The 19677-nt window shown below is 40.3% G+C and overlaps 2 protein-coding genes across 2 annotated transcripts; one reads left to right on the forward strand and one right to left on the reverse strand.

Moving 5' to 3' along the window:
- The first annotated feature begins 1233 nt into the window (after positions 1–1233).
- On the forward strand, positions 1234–9363 carry LOC120802615 (beta-galactosidase-1-like protein 2). Its single transcript, XM_040150612.1, has 19 exons — positions 1234–1341; positions 1852–2037; positions 2116–2184; positions 2666–2761; positions 3311–3419; positions 3511–3603; positions 3739–3820; positions 3918–3982; positions 4128–4212; positions 5008–5145; positions 5366–5446; positions 5539–5648; positions 5750–5896; positions 6857–6928; positions 7062–7140; positions 7242–7329; positions 7416–7527; positions 7642–7758; positions 8459–9363. The coding sequence occupies exons 1-19, from the start codon at positions 1250–1252 to the stop codon at positions 8543–8545; spliced, it is 1908 nt and encodes a 635-aa protein (XP_040006546.1). The 5' UTR covers positions 1234–1249; the 3' UTR covers positions 8546–9363.
- A 1968-nt stretch (positions 9364–11331) lies between these two features.
- LOC120802616 (galactosylgalactosylxylosylprotein 3-beta-glucuronosyltransferase 1) lies at positions 11332–13180 on the reverse strand. Its single transcript, XM_040150613.1, has 4 exons — positions 13069–13180; positions 12246–12757; positions 11739–12035; positions 11332–11418 (listed from the first exon to the last, which is right to left on the reverse strand). The coding sequence occupies exons 1-4, from the start codon at positions 13178–13180 to the stop codon at positions 11332–11334; spliced, it is 1008 nt and encodes a 335-aa protein (XP_040006547.1).
- Between the last annotated feature and the right edge of the window lie 6497 nt (positions 13181–19677).

Here is a 19677-nt window from a genome sequence, read left to right on the forward strand (position 1 = left end):
GTCAAAAGGATCGATAGCAAAAAAAAAAAAAAAAAAAGTATCCATCACATGGGTCTGCTGCTGCCTGCAGAGAATTCACAGAAGTTATACCACTGAACACTGTCTTGTGTTGTGAACAGGCGTGTGCCTAAGTAATTAACAGACAACGCTAACAAGAAATGCCTCATGTTTGGCTAATTGTTTAGTGGTAATTAAAACACACTCAGAATGAGCCTATTAATAATGCATTCCCCTCATAAATCATGACAAATTTCTCTCCCTTACATGATAGTACATCAGCTACTTTCAACAATAAAAGTAGTGATATCGGGAGGCTGATTCTAACCCTGGTGAAACCCCATTGTGTGGCATCGCCTCCATTTCTGGCGTCGTCCAATGAACTGCTCACGAGGTGAGCCTTCACTGGGAATGGAGCCCTGTCTTTACGGTCGTTTGAACCTGAGAGTTCAATAAAGAGAGGTGAGACAACTGTCCCACCGAGGTGACTTACTGGGACAGGGCCATCTTTAATGTTCTGTTACTCAACCAGCGGCAACGTTCATGGATAAAAGGCAGTGCGCATGCGTGACGCAAAAAAGGTGTCCAGTCCAACATCACCGTGTCCGTTTAAACGTTCAGCTGAACGCGCCCCTGGTCACAAAGTTTCATGTTTTATGGTAAAGTCAGGTTATAATTGTAATCTTGAACATTAAGTGTGATTTCGACTATTGGTGCTGTCGTGTTAATTGAAGGTAGCGCGTAAATGCAGTTTTAGCCGGGGGTATTTCAATATCGTGTCCCTTCCCTCTGCTGCATTGCCTGTTTGGGAGAGCAGGGCCACAGCCGCAGGCCCTTCCAATAAAAATCAACGATTCACTTATCCTCACTTATTCACTTATCCGCAGGCGCTACCATAAGACACAACCAATCATTGGGGTCATTTCTGCTATTGTATATGTTGGGACATTTCAAAACCCTCGAACTGTTTAAATTAAAAAAGTTTAAATGCTGAAGTTATTGTTTTAATAAATCAATATTACTATCGGGGATATGATTCTATTGGATTTAGCCGCTTTGAATAAAGGTCATCCTAGCCCGCACGACTCTAGCAGTAGCAAAGACACCCAGGCAAACCCTGTTGATGAGGTGTATTAGATCTCCGTGGGTCTGCAGGGGCACTCCTACGGGGCGGTGCCCGCATCATGCGTTCGTCTGTGCTCCGGCGCTGCTCTAACCTTAGCCCGACCACTGCCTGTGTCACGCACCATCCATGGTTGTCCTGAGGATAAGAAACGCGCACAAAAGGACGTATGCACTCATCGGTCTGTGCATCGTGGGGCTCATCACGTACAGATATCTCGGGTAAGTTAAGTTCGCAGTACTGCTCTAAATGTTTCAGTTAGAACTACTTTGAGGCAGTTTGTGCCTAATGTCGTGCCTTACTGGGAATGAATGATCCGTTAACTTGTCATTGCACCAGGCTCCTGTCTCTGTAGGGACATTGGCTTTACTATTAGTGTGTGATTCTATTCTATAAATGTGGTGAAAACACTTAAAGTCACTACACACTACAGACACTACAATGAATCTCTATAGGGTAGGAATATGGCACCAAAGGTATTAAAACTACTATAAAGTGCAACAATTTAACTCATAGACAGTGTCATAGTCATAGACAGTGAACATAGCATTTATTAAAAAGTTAACGTGAAGTGTCGGTCTTGCCTTTAAATTCAAATATGCTCCTGCTGTTTGCCAACACAAGACGTCTGCAAATTCCTATCAAGCATGTCATGGGGTCAATTCACGCACAATAGCCGATGTGCTACATAATCTGAGTGTGACACAAATAAACAAGAAGTCCTCTTCCAGCATGCCAGCAGGGGGACGGAGGATGAGCAGGAAGGTGGGCCTGAGTGCCAACTCCTCCCAGTTCACCCTGGAGGGAGAGCCAGTCCACATCCTCGGGGGATCCATGCACTATTTCCGTGTGCCCAGGGCGTACTGGAGGGACCGCCTGATGAAAATGAAGGCCTGTGGAATCAACACTCTCACTACGTAGGAAAACTGCTATGTATGTGTTATGTGTCAGAAGCCTGGTCACCTTTTGAACGTTGACAAACAGTATCCTTGCAGGTATGTGCCATGGAGTCTGCATCAACCAGAGAGAGGGGTTTTCAACTTCCACACGCAGCTGGATTTAGAGTAAGGACTAGTTTGAATCTGACTTAAATACAAAATACTCATGATTAATCACAATACCATGTGTTGCTCCAGGGAGTGCAGTCCATGCTCTCATTAATGCAAATATGCATCGTAAAAATTGCCATAATAAGAATGAAAACAACTTGGACCACCTCTCTAGCTGTACTAACAATATTATCTGCTCTAAGGCGTGTTGAGAATACGCTCCTCTCATCATCTGCCCCAGTGCTAAGGGGAGAAGTTAGAGGCAGAGTCCCACCTGACAACAGCGGCATCTCCACAACAGCAGCAACTTATCAAGCAATTAACCACCCAGCGATGATAAGCGAAGAGGGATATGACGCCGCAGCCTGCCCCTGTTGTTGCCAAGCACATTTCACACTGCTCTAACAACAAGCTAAGGGGTCAAACTCATAGTCTAAACTTTGTATTTGTGCAGATGGAAACTGCTTATTGCTTCTTTTTTCTGTCTTGCTTTCAGAGCCTATATAAGTCTTGCTGCTGAAATGGGATTGTGGGTGATTTTACGTCCAGGGCCCTACATTTCCTCTGAGCTGGACCTAGGAGGACTGCCGAGGTAGTGCTAGTGTTCTGTTTGAGGAAAAATGTTTTTGCATAGAGAAATCCTGATTTTCAGTGCCCCCCCGTAGTCTAATGGTTAAGGCACATACCACATAACTGCAACATCCACAGTTCAACTCCAGGCCCTAGAATCTTTGGTGCATGTCGTACCCCTCTCTCTCTCCCCATGTTTCCTGTATGTATCTCAACTACTGCTGTCAAATGAAGGTAAAAATGCCCTGTGTATGTATGAATACAGGATGTAGATTTAAACCCAAAGCTCTGTCGTAAGAGCTCTGACCAGTTTATGTCCCTGAAAAAATAGAATTAAGTTTGTAAGTAGATTTAACCCAGCAGCACAGCACAAAAGCCACTTGATTTGAACCACAATGTGCCACTTTTTAATTGAGTGCAACTAGGGTGAAAAAGTCACTTTTTGCTGGAGGAGAGGACTTGACCAGTATGTAAAGCTTTGTCCAGTTTGTTAGACTTCTATGCCTCCATTGTTTTTGCAGCTCTGTGGCTTTAGTCATAACTAAGCATCTTGTTTACTGTGTCTATGCAGCTGGCTCCTCCGTGATGGCAGCATGAGACTGAGGACGACTTACCCAGGCTTCACGCTGGCTGTCAACACTTTTTTTGACAAACTTATACCAAAAGTGGTTCCGCTGCAGGTCACTTTTTATCACTGGAATCAAGTGTGTTGTAGCTCCAGTTCATTTATCTTGTCATCCTTATAATCAAATGTTTGCTTTTGTTTTTTAGTTCAAGAAAGGAGGTCCCATTATTGCAGTACAGGTCGAAAACGAGTATGGATCCTTTGCAAAAGATGAAAGTTACATGCTTTTTATTAAAGAGGTAATGCGATAGTTTTGCTTATTTAAAATGCCCCTTTAGCACATACAAACACACATGTAAAATAGATATTGATGGAACTGATCAGTCTGATGATGTTCGTACCTTAAGTCTCTACATTCTGTTTTATTTCGAAAGGCTTTACAGTCCAGAGGGATTAGTGAGCTCTTGCTGACTTCAGACAAACACAACACATTGAAATCGGGAGGTGTAGATGGAGGTATAGTGTATTATTAATACTCACACACACACACACACACACACAAACAGACAATAACACATGCATACAGCTTACCTTGTGATCTCCTATTTTATAGCCATCAAATCAGTGAAGCTCCAGAAGCTAAATGAGAGAGACATCCAGAATCTGAATGCTATCCAGGTGTGTACCTCCCCTTTCCACATCGATTCACTGTCTGTCACGGTGGACGTCAAACAGATGCTTGAGTGAACAGTTCTCAGTGTAAGTTAATAGTTGGGGTGTTTTCTGCGCTCAAACTGATGAGTATTATTTTTCTGTTTGTCAGCCCAACAGCCCCGCCATGGTGATGGACTATTGGACTGGCTGGTATGATGTGTGGGGTGACCTTCACCATGTGCTTCCTCCAGAGAGTAGGGGAGTTTTCCTTTTTTTATCTATGGATATGTAGATGAAATTGACACCTCTCTATTGGTATTTTCATGCTTTACATTATTCAGTTCAGTTCATATTCAATTTACCAGGATGATCCACCTAGTATCAATACTGCTTTCCATGGAGTCCTTGGTACATAATTAGCCTGGGTTATCTTAGGACTAAATGTTGACTCAAGGGACTTTTTTTATATACTACAACATTTAACCCAAGATAAATCAGAATCAGGAATGCTACTGGTTTCTATTTGACACATCCATGTTAGCCTTTTCATTTAATATCCGATCTTTGCTGGTCTGTGGCCTCAGGTGCAGATTTGAGTTTTCACCTTTGAAAACCTATATTGGTTGAATCCAGTTCTGCAGCTGAACAGAGTTAGTTACACATTAGTTTCTTACACCCATTAAAGTATCGGTCACTTAAAATCCTTTGTTTATTTAGCAGTGACATCTCTTCACAAAGTATTTCTTTTTATCTTACCCATTTGCAGTATTTAACCCCAAGTCGCTCTCAGCTGCTGTTGTATTATACAGTATAATACAACAGCAGCTGCATATAGCTACATGCCAACAATGTAAATGCAAATGCAAATGTTTAAGACAGGGCTAACCTACTTTTGAATGAGTCAGTGTACCCTCTGACAAAGAGGTCAAGAGAGGGTCAAAAGGTTTCAATAAGGTGCAAAGGTATTATTATGAATATCCTGTTGCAGGGACCTCTGTTTTTTGAAAGAATCACTTTATTTACAGCGCTATTGTTGAACTTCTTGTCAGATATGGTGTCCACTGTGAGGGAAATTCTAAGGCGAGGCATGTCTGTCAACCTCTACATGTTCCATGGAGGCTCCAGTTTTGGCTTCATGAGCGGAGCGCTCGCTGATCCTTCCTACAAAGCATTGGTCCCCAGCTATGGTTGGTTCCTCTGTGTCATGTGATGTGTCACAAAAAAAAAAGCAGTGCGTCTGATGCAAATTTTAAAAGATTTTATTACAATGATGAGTCACTGCCATATCAGAGCTGAGGCATACTGTGTGTTCCCTCATGTCTACAGAACAGCCTTTCCCTTAACACCAAGCAGGTGACAGTGCGTGATAGTTAAACTATGGTCTGTTTTATCTATCATGTCTTGCAGATTATGATGCTCCCTTGTCTGAAGCGGGCGAGTACACTCCGAAGTACCATCTCCTCAGAGATCTACTTTCCCGCTACAACAGTAAGTCAAACATTTAATGTACTGTAGATGGGAATAAAGGGATGCTGTGACTGACCTCTTTGCCTGATCTCGTGTTTGACCTCTCTGTGCAGGAGGCGAGAGTTTCCCTGACATGCCAGCCCTGCATTACAGGGAGGCCTATGAACCAGCTATCATGTACCAGCACCTGTCCTTATGGGATGCTTTGAGCTTCACTGAGGGAGTATGTTATATGTAAGATTATCTGCAACCTATATGTGTGATGGAAAAAATGGTGCTTTTCAGTCAAGTAGGCTAATTTAATTATTTCAATTTTCTCTGCAGCCGTTTAAATCAACCAAGCCAGTAAACATGGAGAATCTACCTGTGAACAATGGGAACGGCCAGTCCTATGGATACACGGTGTATGAGACTGCAATCACAAGTGGAGGATTATTGAGGTCTGGAGACAATATCCGAGACAGAGCCCTAGTGAGTCCACACTGTATATGAAGGCATGATTTTACTTCTGTGACCTTATGCAGTATGGATGTGGTGGCCTGACATTAACTAATTTCATACATTATGATCCTTGATATATTTGTAGCTGTTGAAACTAAATTTTAAGGTAAAGTCTGACATTTGGGGAAATATGCTATTTTGCCAAGAGGTACAGTATGTGAGAAGATCAATACAAGTCTCCCATCTGTACATATAATAAAGGCTAGAGCCAGCAGCTGGCTAGCTTAGCTGGCGAAACTAGCTACAGTTAGGTCGTAAGTATTTGGACAGTGACACAATTTTCAAAATTTTGCCTCTGTACGCCACTACAGTGGATTTGAAACAAAGCCATCAAGATGTGGTTGAGCTGTAGATTTTCAGATTTAATTAAAGGGGTTTAACAAAAATATCATATTATAATTGACTGATTGTCAGTCAGTTATCCAATTTCTTTTGAGCCTCTGAAAATGAGATATTATGTATAGAAATGGCTGTAATGCCTGAACAGTTAATATGATATTTTAGTGAAGCCCTTTACATTTAAGCTGAAAGTCTACACATCAATCACATATTGATTCGTTCCTTTCAGTGTTGTACAGAGGCAAAATTACGAAAATTGTGTCACTGTCCAAACACTTATGCACCTAACTGTGTCTTAACTCTGTCCAAAGTTAAGAAAATCTGCATACAAGCAACCTTAAAGTCCTCTGATGAAAACATTAGACCTTGTTTGTTTAATCTGTACAAAAACTGGCAGTTTTGGTACAGATACATTACATTACACATTACATTTGAGGTCATTCAACATGTGAAAGATGGGAAATAGAGTGCTAAAGTATGTGGTGATAGTCGGCGAACCTAAAACTTTGAGATATTTCATTCAAGCGAAGCAGATTTGATGTGTTGTGTGCTATAATACAATTTATTTTGTAGCAATATTTTTCTTCCTAGGTGTTTGTAGATAGAAGCTACATTGGCCTTTTCAAGCGCCAGAGCGTGGAGCTGGCAGTTCCTGATGGTAAGGTATGGCATCAAGTTGGACAACTAAGGCAAATGTCCAATGCACATCATTCACCTTGCTTTATCTGATGTGATGGATGCTGAAGGGTTGGCTGTTAAAACTTACTAAAGACATAAAAGCAATCGATCATTACAGGGACGGCGTACCTTGAGTTTACTGGTGGAAAACTGTGGTCGAGTTCACCAGGGAAGGGACCTTGACAAACAACATAAAGGTGACTGGCAGACAATATGTAGTTCATTGCTACTCTATGCTATTAAATCACCCAGGGACTCGGGGTTGTGTAGAAGCCAATTTTGATTTGTGTTCTTACAGGCGTTGTGGGAGACATTTTATTGAACAATATCCCCTTGCGGGATTTTACAATATACAGCCTGGATATGAAACCCAGCTTTATTGATAGGTTTGTATTTTTTTTGGAATTTCACACACTATAATAGCACTTAATTTCGCTGTAATAGTGTGTGTGAAGTGCATGCCTTATTTCAGTCTTTATCAGGCACCATGGAAAACTCTCCCTGAAACTCCCAGCTTTCCTGGATTTTACATGGGGAGGCTGTTTGTATACGGTTATCCAAGTGACACATTTGTGAAGCTGCCAGTAAGTGAAACAAAACATATGTCTCTGACATTATTTGCGTTTTTTTAATGTGTTTGTATGAGAAATACTTCATATATGCGTTGTGAAGCACTTACATTTTCTTTGGGTCCACAGGGCTGGGAGAAAGGTGTTGTGTTTATCAATGGGTTGAATCTGGGCCGCTACTGGTCCATTGGCCCCCAGCAGACTCTCTACCTCCCTAGTCCCTTTCTCAACAGTGGAATCAACCAGGTACAGCTGTGCACAAACCAGCATTTATTAAAAGAATAGTTTGACATTTTTGGAAATACACTTAATTGCTTTCTTGCCAACAGTTAGAAGAGAAGATTGACACCGCTCTCGTCTGTACGCTAAGCTACCATTAGCTTGGCCTGGCATAAAGACTGGGAACATGGGGAAACAGCTAGCCTGGCTCTTGTCTCATAACAAAACCTGCCTAACAGCAACTCTAAAGCTCATTAATTAAAATTGTATATGTCATTCATTTAATACACAGTTACTGTGTCCGGCTAAGAAATAGTATAGCACATAATGTCCTGTAAAACTGCAAGGTGATGTTATTACACTTTGTGTGTTTTGTACAGATTAAACAAACAAGATATAATATGTTAATTAGTGAGTTTTAGAGGTGCTGGTAGGAAGATTTTTTTTTAAAATCTTTGAATAGATCCAGGCTCGCAGTTTTCCTATGTTCCCTGTCTTTATGCTAAGCCAGCTGTCTGCTGACTCTAGGTTCATTTTTAGCATATAGACTTGAGAGCGGTATTGATCTTGCGTTACCCAAAATTTCACACCATTCCCTTAAGTGTTTTTCCTTGCATTATAATGGACGTAGAAGATTAATTCGACATTTACTTTGTTTGAACACGGCAAGTCGGATTCAAGTCTCTACGGGTTCACTGTCTCGCTTTTTTCTGTTTAAATAAATAAGGTCATTGTGTTTGAGGAGCAAGAGGGAGACTACAAAGTCCACTTTGAGGATACACCTGATCTTGGCATGGCAGCAGACATCCAGTGACTGTCATCACCGCCTGTATGACCATCGTTTTTGAGTAAAAGTTTGTCCTGTTCTCCAGAGTTTATATCAAATCAGATCGACCCTTCAAATTCAGAGACATCAATGTTGTTAAAATCATTTTCTTTTTCTAATATAATAACTTTAAATCACAATATGTACACAGAGCCACTTCACCTATCAGTCAAAAGACAGAGTTAGACATGTTTGTATGGGAGCAGTTTATAGCTATGTACATACAGTACCTTTAGTTCCAGTGACTCTTTACACATAGAGCCGAATCACGAGTTCATCCTCTTGCCTATGGATTCCCAGTTAAAGAATAATAATTTCTGTTTGGTGATGGTAGTTACATGTCATCGTATTAGATTTGTGTTGCTTGTGTGAATATTCTGCAAAATGTGTTGGGTAGCAGTTATTGAACTGGAAACATCTTAGCCTTTAAAACAAAAAACAGGTTTATGGGAGAACATGAGCTGAGGCAGAAGTGATGTGACGGCTTTCAAATGAAACACAAGCAGCAATGCAACATCAGACTCTTATCTTAAAGTGAAAGTTCAAGGTTTTAGATGCTTCTCACATCGATAACTGACCAAACTCTTAAAAGTCACAGAGTCTCAGAGAACAATTAGCATTTGTAAGCAGTGCTAGTGCAAGTCAATGGGGTATGAAATAATCATTTGCAAGCCAGCCATCCATGTTGGGAATAATTGGACTTTGTAATACAGCTATTTGAAAGGATCCACATCCAGTTTTTAGAGTAATGGCTTCATATCTCATTGACTCTCACAAGCATAGCTCGCAACTAGTAAGTGAATGGTAGCAGTTACACTGAAGCAATAAATAATTCTGCTGAGAAACCTTCAGCTCACTGAGTGGGTTTTTTGATTAGCTTATGAGGAAGCCTGTGAAGTGAACAGGCCCCTACGAATACTGAATCTACTCTTAAATATGAGTAGACCTCAGTAGTGTTACAGCATGTCAGGAATAAACAAAAGCTTTTTTTGTTACACTATAATAAATCACTGCTCTCCGTTTTTGAGTGAATGTATATCTGTGTGCTCATAATGTGTAGTGTGCCAGATGAGCATGTGTGAATGTGTGTTGAAGAGTAACAGAAGTCCTAATTAGGTTTGTGTTCAGCGTTCTATCTAAGTAGTTCAGTGTTGTACAGTTCAAGTGGGGGGGGGCTCATATCCCCCCAGTGCGGTCTGTCAGTCCGTGCTGACTCACTTATGACAAGGACCCCTTTTATTCCTCTGCGCAGCCCTGTACCCGACAGCCAGCTTGCCTCAGAACAATAGGGCCCTATTTAATGCTGATTGGACGGCTGGCTGGTGTTGTCTCTGCTGAGAGGGCTCTTTATTGCTTGCTGTGCCATCTCTTCCTTTATTTTAATTTGCGTAACATCCTTTGTCTCAACTCTCTGAGGAGACCTCAGTGGGCTCCATTTGGCAACTCCTACCAGTGTCTCGCATCAGTCAGTGCTCAGGACAGAACAGGCAGGCTTGTTTTTGTGCAGTTGTGCTTTGATACTCTGGTCGGTACAGGCACATGGCTTTGTGCTGCCTCCTGGGGTGGACGGTTGTTCCTCCATTTCTAAGTTGCGCTGAAGTACAGCTACTGTGCTGTTAAAATATTTTTGGCTCTGGCCGTTGCTCTTAGGAGCTCTGAGGTTGGTTTGAGTCCAGGTAGAATCCCATGGAGATATGCCTCCCCTGAAACAACAAGTTTACACTTAAAAAGGACAAACAAAGAACAAGACTAAGAGGCTCTTTGAGGCTTTACTAATGACGCGTTCATGTCATATTGGAGTTATCATAATAGCAGAGTTTTGATGTGTAAATCATGTCAACCTCCAAGTTTTAATTATACCAAGAAAACTCAGATTTTTTCTGAAAACTCCAACATATCCAACTTGGCATTGACTAATAGAGAAGTACCTGAAAACAAGACAAATATGGACACTCAACATCCACATAAGACCATTATTTAATTTAATTGGACCCAAATTGAATGAATATGGTGTTCTTTTGTTAGTGCACAGTATTTTAATCCTCACATCAAACCAAAGTATTTGTTTATGACCAAATTCTAAAACTAACATCAAATTTTGACCTGATGAATCAGAGGATCATTAAAGTTATAACAATTCATCCTGAAGGGGACATGGACTTCTGTACCAAATCTCATGCCAATCCATCCAACAGTTCTCAAGACATGTCACTTAAAATCAAACATTTTCAACCGTGTAGCCATGCTAGAGGAAGTCAGGTGGCCACCAAAATCAATAAGATACATCTCCTGGGCTCCATGAATGTCTGTAAAAAATCCATCCAGCAGATGTTCAGATATTTAACTGTATAAGTGAAAACTTTGACTTGGTGGTGCTGCAGGAAAAACATCATCCTTTTGGGACCATGAATTTCTGTACAAAATTTCATGGCAATCCTCCACTAGTTGTTGAGACATTTCAATCTGGACCAAAGTGATGGTTCGACAGACAGACCAAAATTTACAACCATACAGACATGCCATTTAGCGTGGCTAAAAATACTTGTGATAACCAAACAAAAATTTTCAACTTTTGAAAACAAACTCTGCAGGAGACAACCCTTTAAACATGTTATATAAAGGTCAGGCATCTATTTCAAGTAAGTCCATATCTCACAATGCACACATGTGCTACAAAGCTCCCATTTGATCCATCCCCCATAATAATCACTGTGTGGAAAGGCTGTAATTTGCATTTCTAAATCTCTGTTATTACCTGTGTCAGATGAAGTATGTCATATCTCCACGTTAGAGTCTGTAAATCCTTTCTTGCCCTCATTTACCAGCACAGGCTTCTCTGTCCGTGTGTGCCACACTAATACCTGTGGGTAAGAAGAAGGGGATGGAGACAAACAGAAATCCAGTTAATATGATGAGATGCTAATACATTAATTTTGGCTCAAAATGCTGTGCAGTAGTAATATACTACACAATGTCTAGAGGTAGGGTGTAGCATATTTTTAAATGAGCTGTTTGTGTAGAGGGTTGGCTGTAAGCTGACAGTTTACTGACTTTAAGAACAAATTGTTATGACAGCCAAGTATCTCAAGACACATCCTCCTTACACTAACAGCATTTACAGATGCAGCTTGTTTTAGTGCCAAATCACAGGGGTTATATGCAGAGAGACTCCTTTTCTTACCTTAGTGCAGTTAGCAGCTTTAGGCTCCAAGTCGCCAAGGGTCACCAGCTCCTTTAATAAACTGCTCTCCTGATAGCCTCCCTTCACCCCACGTAACTTGAAATAAGCCTGAGGTTTAGACAGAATGAGGCGCAGGTTCACTGCAAACCCAGCCATGTCAATGGCAAAGGGCCGGTGTGGATCAAATACAGTCTTCCAGCCGTAAACCTTGCCCAAGGTGTTTACTTTAGGGGACTCGTACCGAAGGCCACCCACAAAAGCCACGGGCCACACTGACACCTTTCGTGTTGAACGCATCTGGTAGTTAGAAACACAGACAGAGATACAAGTCACTTGTGTGAGTCATTTTAAATTCCATAAATCCCAAAATGGAGATTTAGATGAAGACACACAACAAAAGTACAAAATCGGTGAAAGGTTGAGGAGGAAGAGACATTGCACTCTTGAAATGTAATTCCGTTCTAATTCATGTTTGCTCTTGCTTTGATATACAGTATATCTCCTCACCTCCTCAAACAGCTCCAGACTATAAGTGTTGTCATCATCTGCAAAGTAGACAATCCCAGGCTGGCTGGTATTCACGCTGAAGGTCTCCCGGAGCCACCGCAGGGCCAGGTTCCTCTGTATGGTACCACGTGGTATTCTAGGGTCCCTAGTTTCCCCACGTACCTTGTAGTTCCTAGGTGTCTCCACGTTGAGGTGGGTGTAGTTGAGTCCTGTCTCCAGGAGGAGACGGCTGACCAGAGTGGTTCTCCTCTGAGAGTCCTCCACCAGGATCCAGTGTAGGTTTGGCACGTGGAGCAAGGAGTTGGCCAGACGCGTCAGCTCTGCCTTCTGCACAGGCCGGCTGTAAGTGGGAGTGATGACGTGGATAGTGGGCAGGAAGTCGGACCAGGGCGGAGGCCGACTGTAGACATACTCAGTGCGCACCACCTCCACGATGTCCCGGTTCTGCAGTGAGCAGGATTCCTTGAAAGCAAAAGTATTTCTGGAGATGGAGCGACCGTCACGCCTGTCATCTAGCCAGGAGGAAAAATTATTACAATGAGTCTCTGTGTGCTGTCAAATATGAATGGGACTGAATAGCTACCTTCAGCTTCTGTATTTTCAAATCCGAGTTTCTTCTCAACAGTTTGTTGTCCTACATGAGACCTAACTTTCTGTGTATTACACCCTGGCCTCATGGCATTCAATCATCACATGACATTTTTCTGTCAGAGTAGAACACTGTTACAGCAAGCATATGCTGCAAGTAACAGAAGCACGTTTGTTGCATTCTGCTATGATAAATATTAATGGAGAAAATGTTCTTGATCAATTTTAACCTTACCCTTTCGAGTAGCAAGCAGAGGAGTGATGGTACTCTGGTGCCAAACAGTGATGAGAAGTGTCCAAGGTAACACGATCAACACAATAGCGACAATGTCTCGTCTCTTCGGCATCTCCAGGATCAGACCTGAGTCATGTCACTACCTGCAAGGCATATAACAGATGATGTGGTGCAAAATCGTAATAACCAGAGAGCTGTTGATGAGGTGTTGCAGCTTTTCCAATGACCATCTTTAGATCTCACAGAAGAGAACAAGCTAGCAAAGTAAGTGTCTTCAGAAATCTTGTTTTAAATGCTGTTGGACTTATATATCTGTTATTATTTGATGTATGCATATCATATACAATTACTGTTTTGTTTTTTTTTGCAGTATTTTCTCACATTTCTCACATTATTTTCTGAATTTATTAAAACAATTAAATTTTAAGGCATTTTATATATTACTTATATATTAAGGGAACTGATTTCAAATGTGTAATTCTTATAGAGTGCTGTATAATTATTGATTTAATTATTTTTTAAAGTAATTTTTCTTCTTTTTGCTTTCAGACAGATATAGGGTGAAAAAAAATCCAAGTGTCTTTCACCAGTCTCCATTTAGAGCTATCATTTTTAAAAGAAACATTCGCTGCTTTTAGTGTTATATTTAGCATTCTCTCTTTAGCCTGTAAATGGATGAGCTGGTTTATTGAATTTTCAAATCATGTGAAGTGCATTTTGAAGTCCATACATGGTGGCCCTCTATTGAACACCAACATACTGTAGCTGCAGGGCACATACTACAAGGAAGGAGGCATTTTTGTTAAGAAGCAGTCTCAGCCTGCTGGAGCTGCTGCAAAACAGAAAATAGGTCACAAACTGCTCCGAGCATTCTTTTTGTGTCATTTGAAAGCATACTGGTATAACACAGAGAACATATGAGCTCATGATTTGAAGAATGCTACATGTGTCTGAAAGGGTCAAGCCCTTTTTCTGCCTGTAAACAGTTGACACTGACATAGACTATAAATTCAAGCTTTTGTAGGTTCTGTTAAACCTTAAGGTTACATGATACAAGGATGATGGTCCTTATGTTCTCTAGAGTTATACTGTATACCATAAATACTCAAATAGTGGGCTTTAGTGGCACAGATAGCCAGGCCTTTATTTCTAATTCCTCATTTTCCCCAGTTAATGCAAATGCAAAATCAAAGTTCAATGTCCAATTCCACAGCACTAATTCCATCAGTACAGGGAATTTTCCTGAATTATGTTAAGTTACCATAAATGAAACTCAACATTTCTTCCAGAGTTTTCACATTTAAAGTCTTGCAGCCCTGCCTTTATAGCTAAGCCTTTATTGTTTTGACAGTAGCTTAACGTCAATCAGGAGTACAGCAATGAAGAAATGACTTGGAGTATGAAAACATTATTTCTGTTAAAAAATAGAAACTCAACTCAACTCCAAATTGATCCTGATGATCAGACCAGCCTGCATAGTATGTCACTGCCATTGATGTGTGTGTGTGTGTGTGTGTGTGTGTGTGTGTGTGTGTGTGTGTGTGTGTGTGTGTGTGTGTGTGTGTAGGTCCTCACAACTTCAAAGGGCTGTTTGAGGGTTGAGACTTGGTTTTAGGGTTAGGGTCGGGGTTAGGCATTTAGTTGTGATGGTTGAGGTCAGGGTAAGTGGCTAGGGAATGCATTATGTCATTGAGTATACTCACAAAGATAGACGTGTGTGTGTGTGTGTTTGTGTGTGTGTGTGTGTGTGTGTGTTTCTGTGTGTGTGTGTGTGTGTGTGTGTGTGTGTGTGTGTGTGTGTGTGTGTGTGTTTGTCTGTGTGAGTGTGAATGAGAGGCACACTTTTTGGATAAAAGCACTACTTCACATATATAAATGCAGTCTATTTCCATTCTGTCTTACCTAAGTTTTGAGCACACACATGGCCATTCCAAGGAATGATACTTTGTACAAAGAGACCTGGAGAAGGGGAAACTCTGCATCAGTGGTTCAGTTCAGTCAATTATCCCTGCAGAGAGAAAAAATATGTAGGATTAGAATCCATTAGACAGCATGTCATGTATCTCAGGATAGTGATGCAGATATGTAAAGAAAGTTTTGCGATGTAAAATCTGTTGAAGTTGCTCTGTTGGTCATGTGACCTGCCTGGTGATCAACATCCTTAGTGCTTAGTTCTGTGCTCTAAAGTGTGAATGCTGATGATTCTGTGATTGGTACCGTCAAGGCTTACAGAATATATGTGAGAAATGTTTTACATGGGGTGTGTGAGCACAGAGTCACAGGGAGTTAAGAGGAATGCATTGAGAACCACACCTTCTGAGTTGTTGGCTACTGTGCTTGGCTCGTGCACTGCACCTGAGAAGAGTGAAGACTGAAGAAAGCTGTCAGTCTTTGTGTGCCAGAATTTAATGGGTTGTTCCCTGGCCCACACCTCATCCCTCCACCAAGCTTGTTGCAAAGTGGTACTTTTTGCGTAATCCTGCTGACAAATAAACAAAAATACAAACCAACAAACAGACACAGGTCAAAACATAACCTCCTTGGCAGGCGTACTAATATTAACAAGGCAACTACTGTAATAACCACAACATAATTAAACAATTTGCTTTTGGATTTGTCTTGGAACATGAGACAAATTCATGAGACAACGGTGTAGACATTTAGCTAAAATGGACCTACATTACTTCCAATGTATTTAAATCGAACAGTTGTTACAGTAGCCTAATTACGTCGCTTGAGAAGAGCAAACGCCATGCTCACTGAAAAAGAGAGAAGCTTAATTGAAATTACCTCGTGGCAGTTTTTGTCTTTTAGTTATAGTGGGTGTGAAATAAATTTATAGATATCATATCTAATCCCTGTCATTTAATTTTTAACCCCTTTTCCATCCCTGATGAGTTTGCAACTCTGAAGGAAGTCTGTTAAAAATGATAACTGCGGTAAAAAGTGAAAAAACAATTCACAAAGACATCGATCTTTTTTTCAGAAGAAAAAATAATTAAAATTGCTGTGCAGAATTTTTGCCACAAAACAATTATCTCATATGCATGGTCTTTAACAGTCTCCTATGTGCAGATTTTGTAATAATGAATCTAAGTCATTATCTCACATATTTTGGTACTGGCTTGCAGTGGCAGTGTTCTGGACCAAAGCTCATATACAGTATGTCTAAAGGATTTTAGAATAAAAGCTGAACTGGACATGCAGACTGTACTCTGTGATTTAAAATGTATAAGTGTTGGTGAGCATGATCATGATCCTTGGGAAAATCGTTACAATTAATGCAAACATGGAGAATAACTTAAAAATGGACCGATCTAAACCTCTTGTAAAATATCACTGCGCAGTTGAAATATTAATTGCACAAACCAATGTCAAGTACAAGACATATGCTGATGTGTACAAGTTAGATTGGCACTGGGTGGTGATAAACTGATATAAACCCAAAATATTACACATACTTGAATGTAGTTTGGTGGAGGCTTGCTATTCTTTTCTTCGCTATGACTGAGGCATTAAATTTGAATTTTTTTAACTGTTTAGATCATTAAAAAAAATTAATTGTAATGTATGAAATAAAGATTCTTGTCATCTAATGAGGGATGGAAGTTGGAAGCAGGAAATCAGAAAAAACAAAACAAAACATAAATTTACTGCCACACAGTTTAACCTGGTTCAGCTGATATTTGTTCTGGCCGTTTCTACAAAGAAATGCACACATATCACACAATGTACATGTGTGTACATTGCACATGTTCATGCTTAGCTCACTGATCATCCATTTGGTCAGCGGTTTCCTGCAGTTTACATGCCCTGCAGTCTTCAGTATACAGCACAGACATCTGTGATCACAATAATACAGGCTCTAGCCACTCTGTGCTTTTGCTTCCCCTTTCTTCATGAGACAGATCCTCTGCTGGTTAATCACAAGCCTTTAGACATAATTAATCCTTGATTAAAAAGGATCAACCCCAGTCTGAGATCAAAGGTTGTGCTAGATAATTAACACATCAGGATAGGTTTAATAGGGTCATGTTTGAACAGCGTGTCATTGATATAGACAAGCTAATTATCCATGCACATCATGTCGAAAAGCCACGACTTTCTCTCCACCTCCTCATCATTTTGCATCTTCATTTTAAGGTGAATTAGTGTCATGGCTGCAAGCAAATGCAGCACAAAAACATGTGAGACAAAACCGTAATATGAGCTTAAAAAAAACGAAAAGCAGTTTGGAATTATGTACTCTCATCTACATACACACAGATTCTGATCAAACAACACTAAATGTATTACTACGAGTAGAATAGTGTTAGACATACACAATGATTTTTGGAGAATACCTAAATCCTGTGAATACTGCACAGTACAAGGAAAAGCTATAGGCAAAATTTAGCAGCACTGCTTGAGTTGATATGAGCGTCTGTCCAAATTTGGTTCCACTCCAAATATATATGTTGAAGCACATTTTGTGAATATACTCCTTATATGGGAGGAGTGCTGAAAAAACTTTGAAGTGGCCAAAAATCAATGTGACCTACTGTAATAATAATGTTGGACCAGTTTGAATCCAGGCAAAACAAAATGTGACCACACTTCACAGTTCAGGAGTTCCTAAAAAAATTGGTTCTGATGCTGAAGTTCTCTTGGCATAAAAACTAATCAATGTTTTCTCTCCACCAAATTCCATCTGTTAAGACGAAATATCAGTCTGCTACGTAGCTTTTGAGATACCCTGCTAGCTAACAGACAAATCAAAGAAACAGACAAAGGGGGACAAAAACAAAGCCTTCTTGGTGGAGTTAATTAATGATGAAGAAAAACCCCACTAACTAGACTTTCTTCCTGACAGATGTGCTGCAATGAAGCACTGATTCCCTGTCAATCAAACTCAGTGAACTTCCTCTCCAGAAGGTGAATGATCACAGTCAGCATGCTGACTGGATCACAGATTATTACTGTGGGCCACATCTCTTCCTGCAACCAGCAGCAGCTGCCTGATTATCTGGTGGGCAGCAATGACTTCCTTTTCAGAGTAACATCTAGTCACTTGTGTTTTGCTTTAACACATTTATAACTGTGCCCAAAGTCCCAAAACTGTGTTTTTGTCATCAAAACAACAAACTGTCTGATGGTTTAGATTAAAGTATTGTAGATACCAATGTGGTATTTATTGACGCTGATAATTTAATCCTTATATAGTGTTCCAGTGGCAAATCTGTTTAATCCTGATCTTTATATAAAGACAGCATTGCGACCAACCACCCAGTGTCCATATGCATACAATAATTTTACTCGTGCAACGGTTGCCACAAAGTTTATTCATCGCTTTTTTGGGGGCAATGGCAGTACGTTTCCCTTAAACAATTAAGGGAATTATTGCTTTTCTAAAACAGTGATAGTCTGCAAAATAACGCTAAGATTTCTATCAGTAGAACAAAATGGCTGCAATGCACAAGATAAAGGTGCACAATCTAATTTACATTTTCATCACACATCATGGGAAAAAGAGGCAGTGTAGACTTACAAATGTAGAATCTGATTGTCTGATTGTTATGTCTCAGTCCCATTTTGGATTGTATAACTGAGACGGAGCTGGTCTCCAGCTGGCTGAGTCCCTTTGCTGTCGTAAAAATGTGTAACTGTGACTGCATAACATTTGATTTAAATACTAGTGATTTATATAAATAAAACATATGAGCTATTACAGCAAAACAGCTGCGTTGTGTCTGTCTTCATATAATGAGTGCTACCTGTGTTTTATAGGATGAATAACCTATCTGATGCAAAACCTCTGTAATAGTACAATTGTAAGTCAGGCCTAATTATTTTCTGCTTATCAACACATCATTAAAAATTACAGGCTAACTATGGCAGGCAGAGATGCAAATGTAAAGGTTGTACAGGGAGAAGGTGGGCATAGAAAAAAGCAGTGTTCACATTTACTTCTTTATGTTTTGAATGATAAAAAATTGCAGCTTCCACCTGCTTCTCAGCATAGCAACACCCACTAATGTAGTTGATGTTTAAAGCTAAATACAGTAAGTATGGTGATTGCACCATCACCAGCACTTCTTTTAACATTTTCATAACTCAAAGGATAATTGGAGAGGGAAATAATTGGGGTCACACGGCCACATGTGGAACTGCAGTGGCACCAGTTTCCGGAGCGAACCTTTTTTGTAGGGATTTTTAATCGAATCCCATCAGTTAAGAAAGCACAAGTAAAGACAGATATCTAATAAACACAGACACAATGTCACTGATGAACTGAAAATCAGAAATAAGCCTTATTCAGTTGTTCTTTAAGCATTCTGGGCTATAACCCTCACAAATATCATTTGTGGCCAATATACTGTAGGTGACAAAGTGAAAATTGAATGCCTGTCCGGGTTATTTGTTTCCCTGATGATGAATTATAAAGGTTAGATATGCTGAGATGACACCTGATTGCTTTTGGACAAGAAGGCTGCCCACTTGTTAATGACCTTTGCAGGGGGTTCATGAGTCAGCATACAAAAACTGGAGCTGCAACATGCAACTGTAATGCTAAGATCTTAATCTTGATTTTAAACATCTAAGGCCGGAGCGATAACAAAGGTTAGATAC

This window comes from Xiphias gladius, chromosome 17, assembly GCF_016859285.1.
Source record: "Xiphias gladius isolate SHS-SW01 ecotype Sanya breed wild chromosome 17, ASM1685928v1, whole genome shotgun sequence".
Lineage (NCBI taxonomy): Eukaryota > Metazoa > Chordata > Actinopteri > Istiophoriformes > Xiphiidae > Xiphias > Xiphias gladius.

Excerpts from the sequence above, each read along its gene's own strand:
- LOC120802615 (XM_040150612.1), top strand. The coding sequence starts at position 1,250 with ATGGTTGTCCTGAGGATAAGAAACGCGCACAAAAGGACGTATGCACTC. Across the intron at positions 2,185-2,665 it reads CACACGCAGCTGGATTTAGA|AGCCTATATAAGTCTTGCTG; the intron begins GTAAGGACTAGT and ends TCTTGCTTTCAG. Across the intron at positions 5,146-5,365 it reads AGCATTGGTCCCCAGCTATG|ATTATGATGCTCCCTTGTCT; the intron begins GTTGGTTCCTCT and ends CATGTCTTGCAG.
- LOC120802616 (XM_040150613.1), bottom strand. The coding sequence starts at position 13,180 with ATGCCGAAGAGACGAGACATTGTCGCTATTGTGTTGATCGTGTTACCT. Across the intron at positions 12,758-13,068 it reads TCTGCTTGCTACTCGAAAGG|ATGACAGGCGTGACGGTCGC; the intron begins GTAAGGTTAAAA and ends CCTCCTGGCTAG. Across the intron at positions 11,419-11,738 it reads AAGCTGCTAACTGCACTAAG|GTATTAGTGTGGCACACACG; the intron begins GTAAGAAAAGGA and ends TCTTACCCACAG.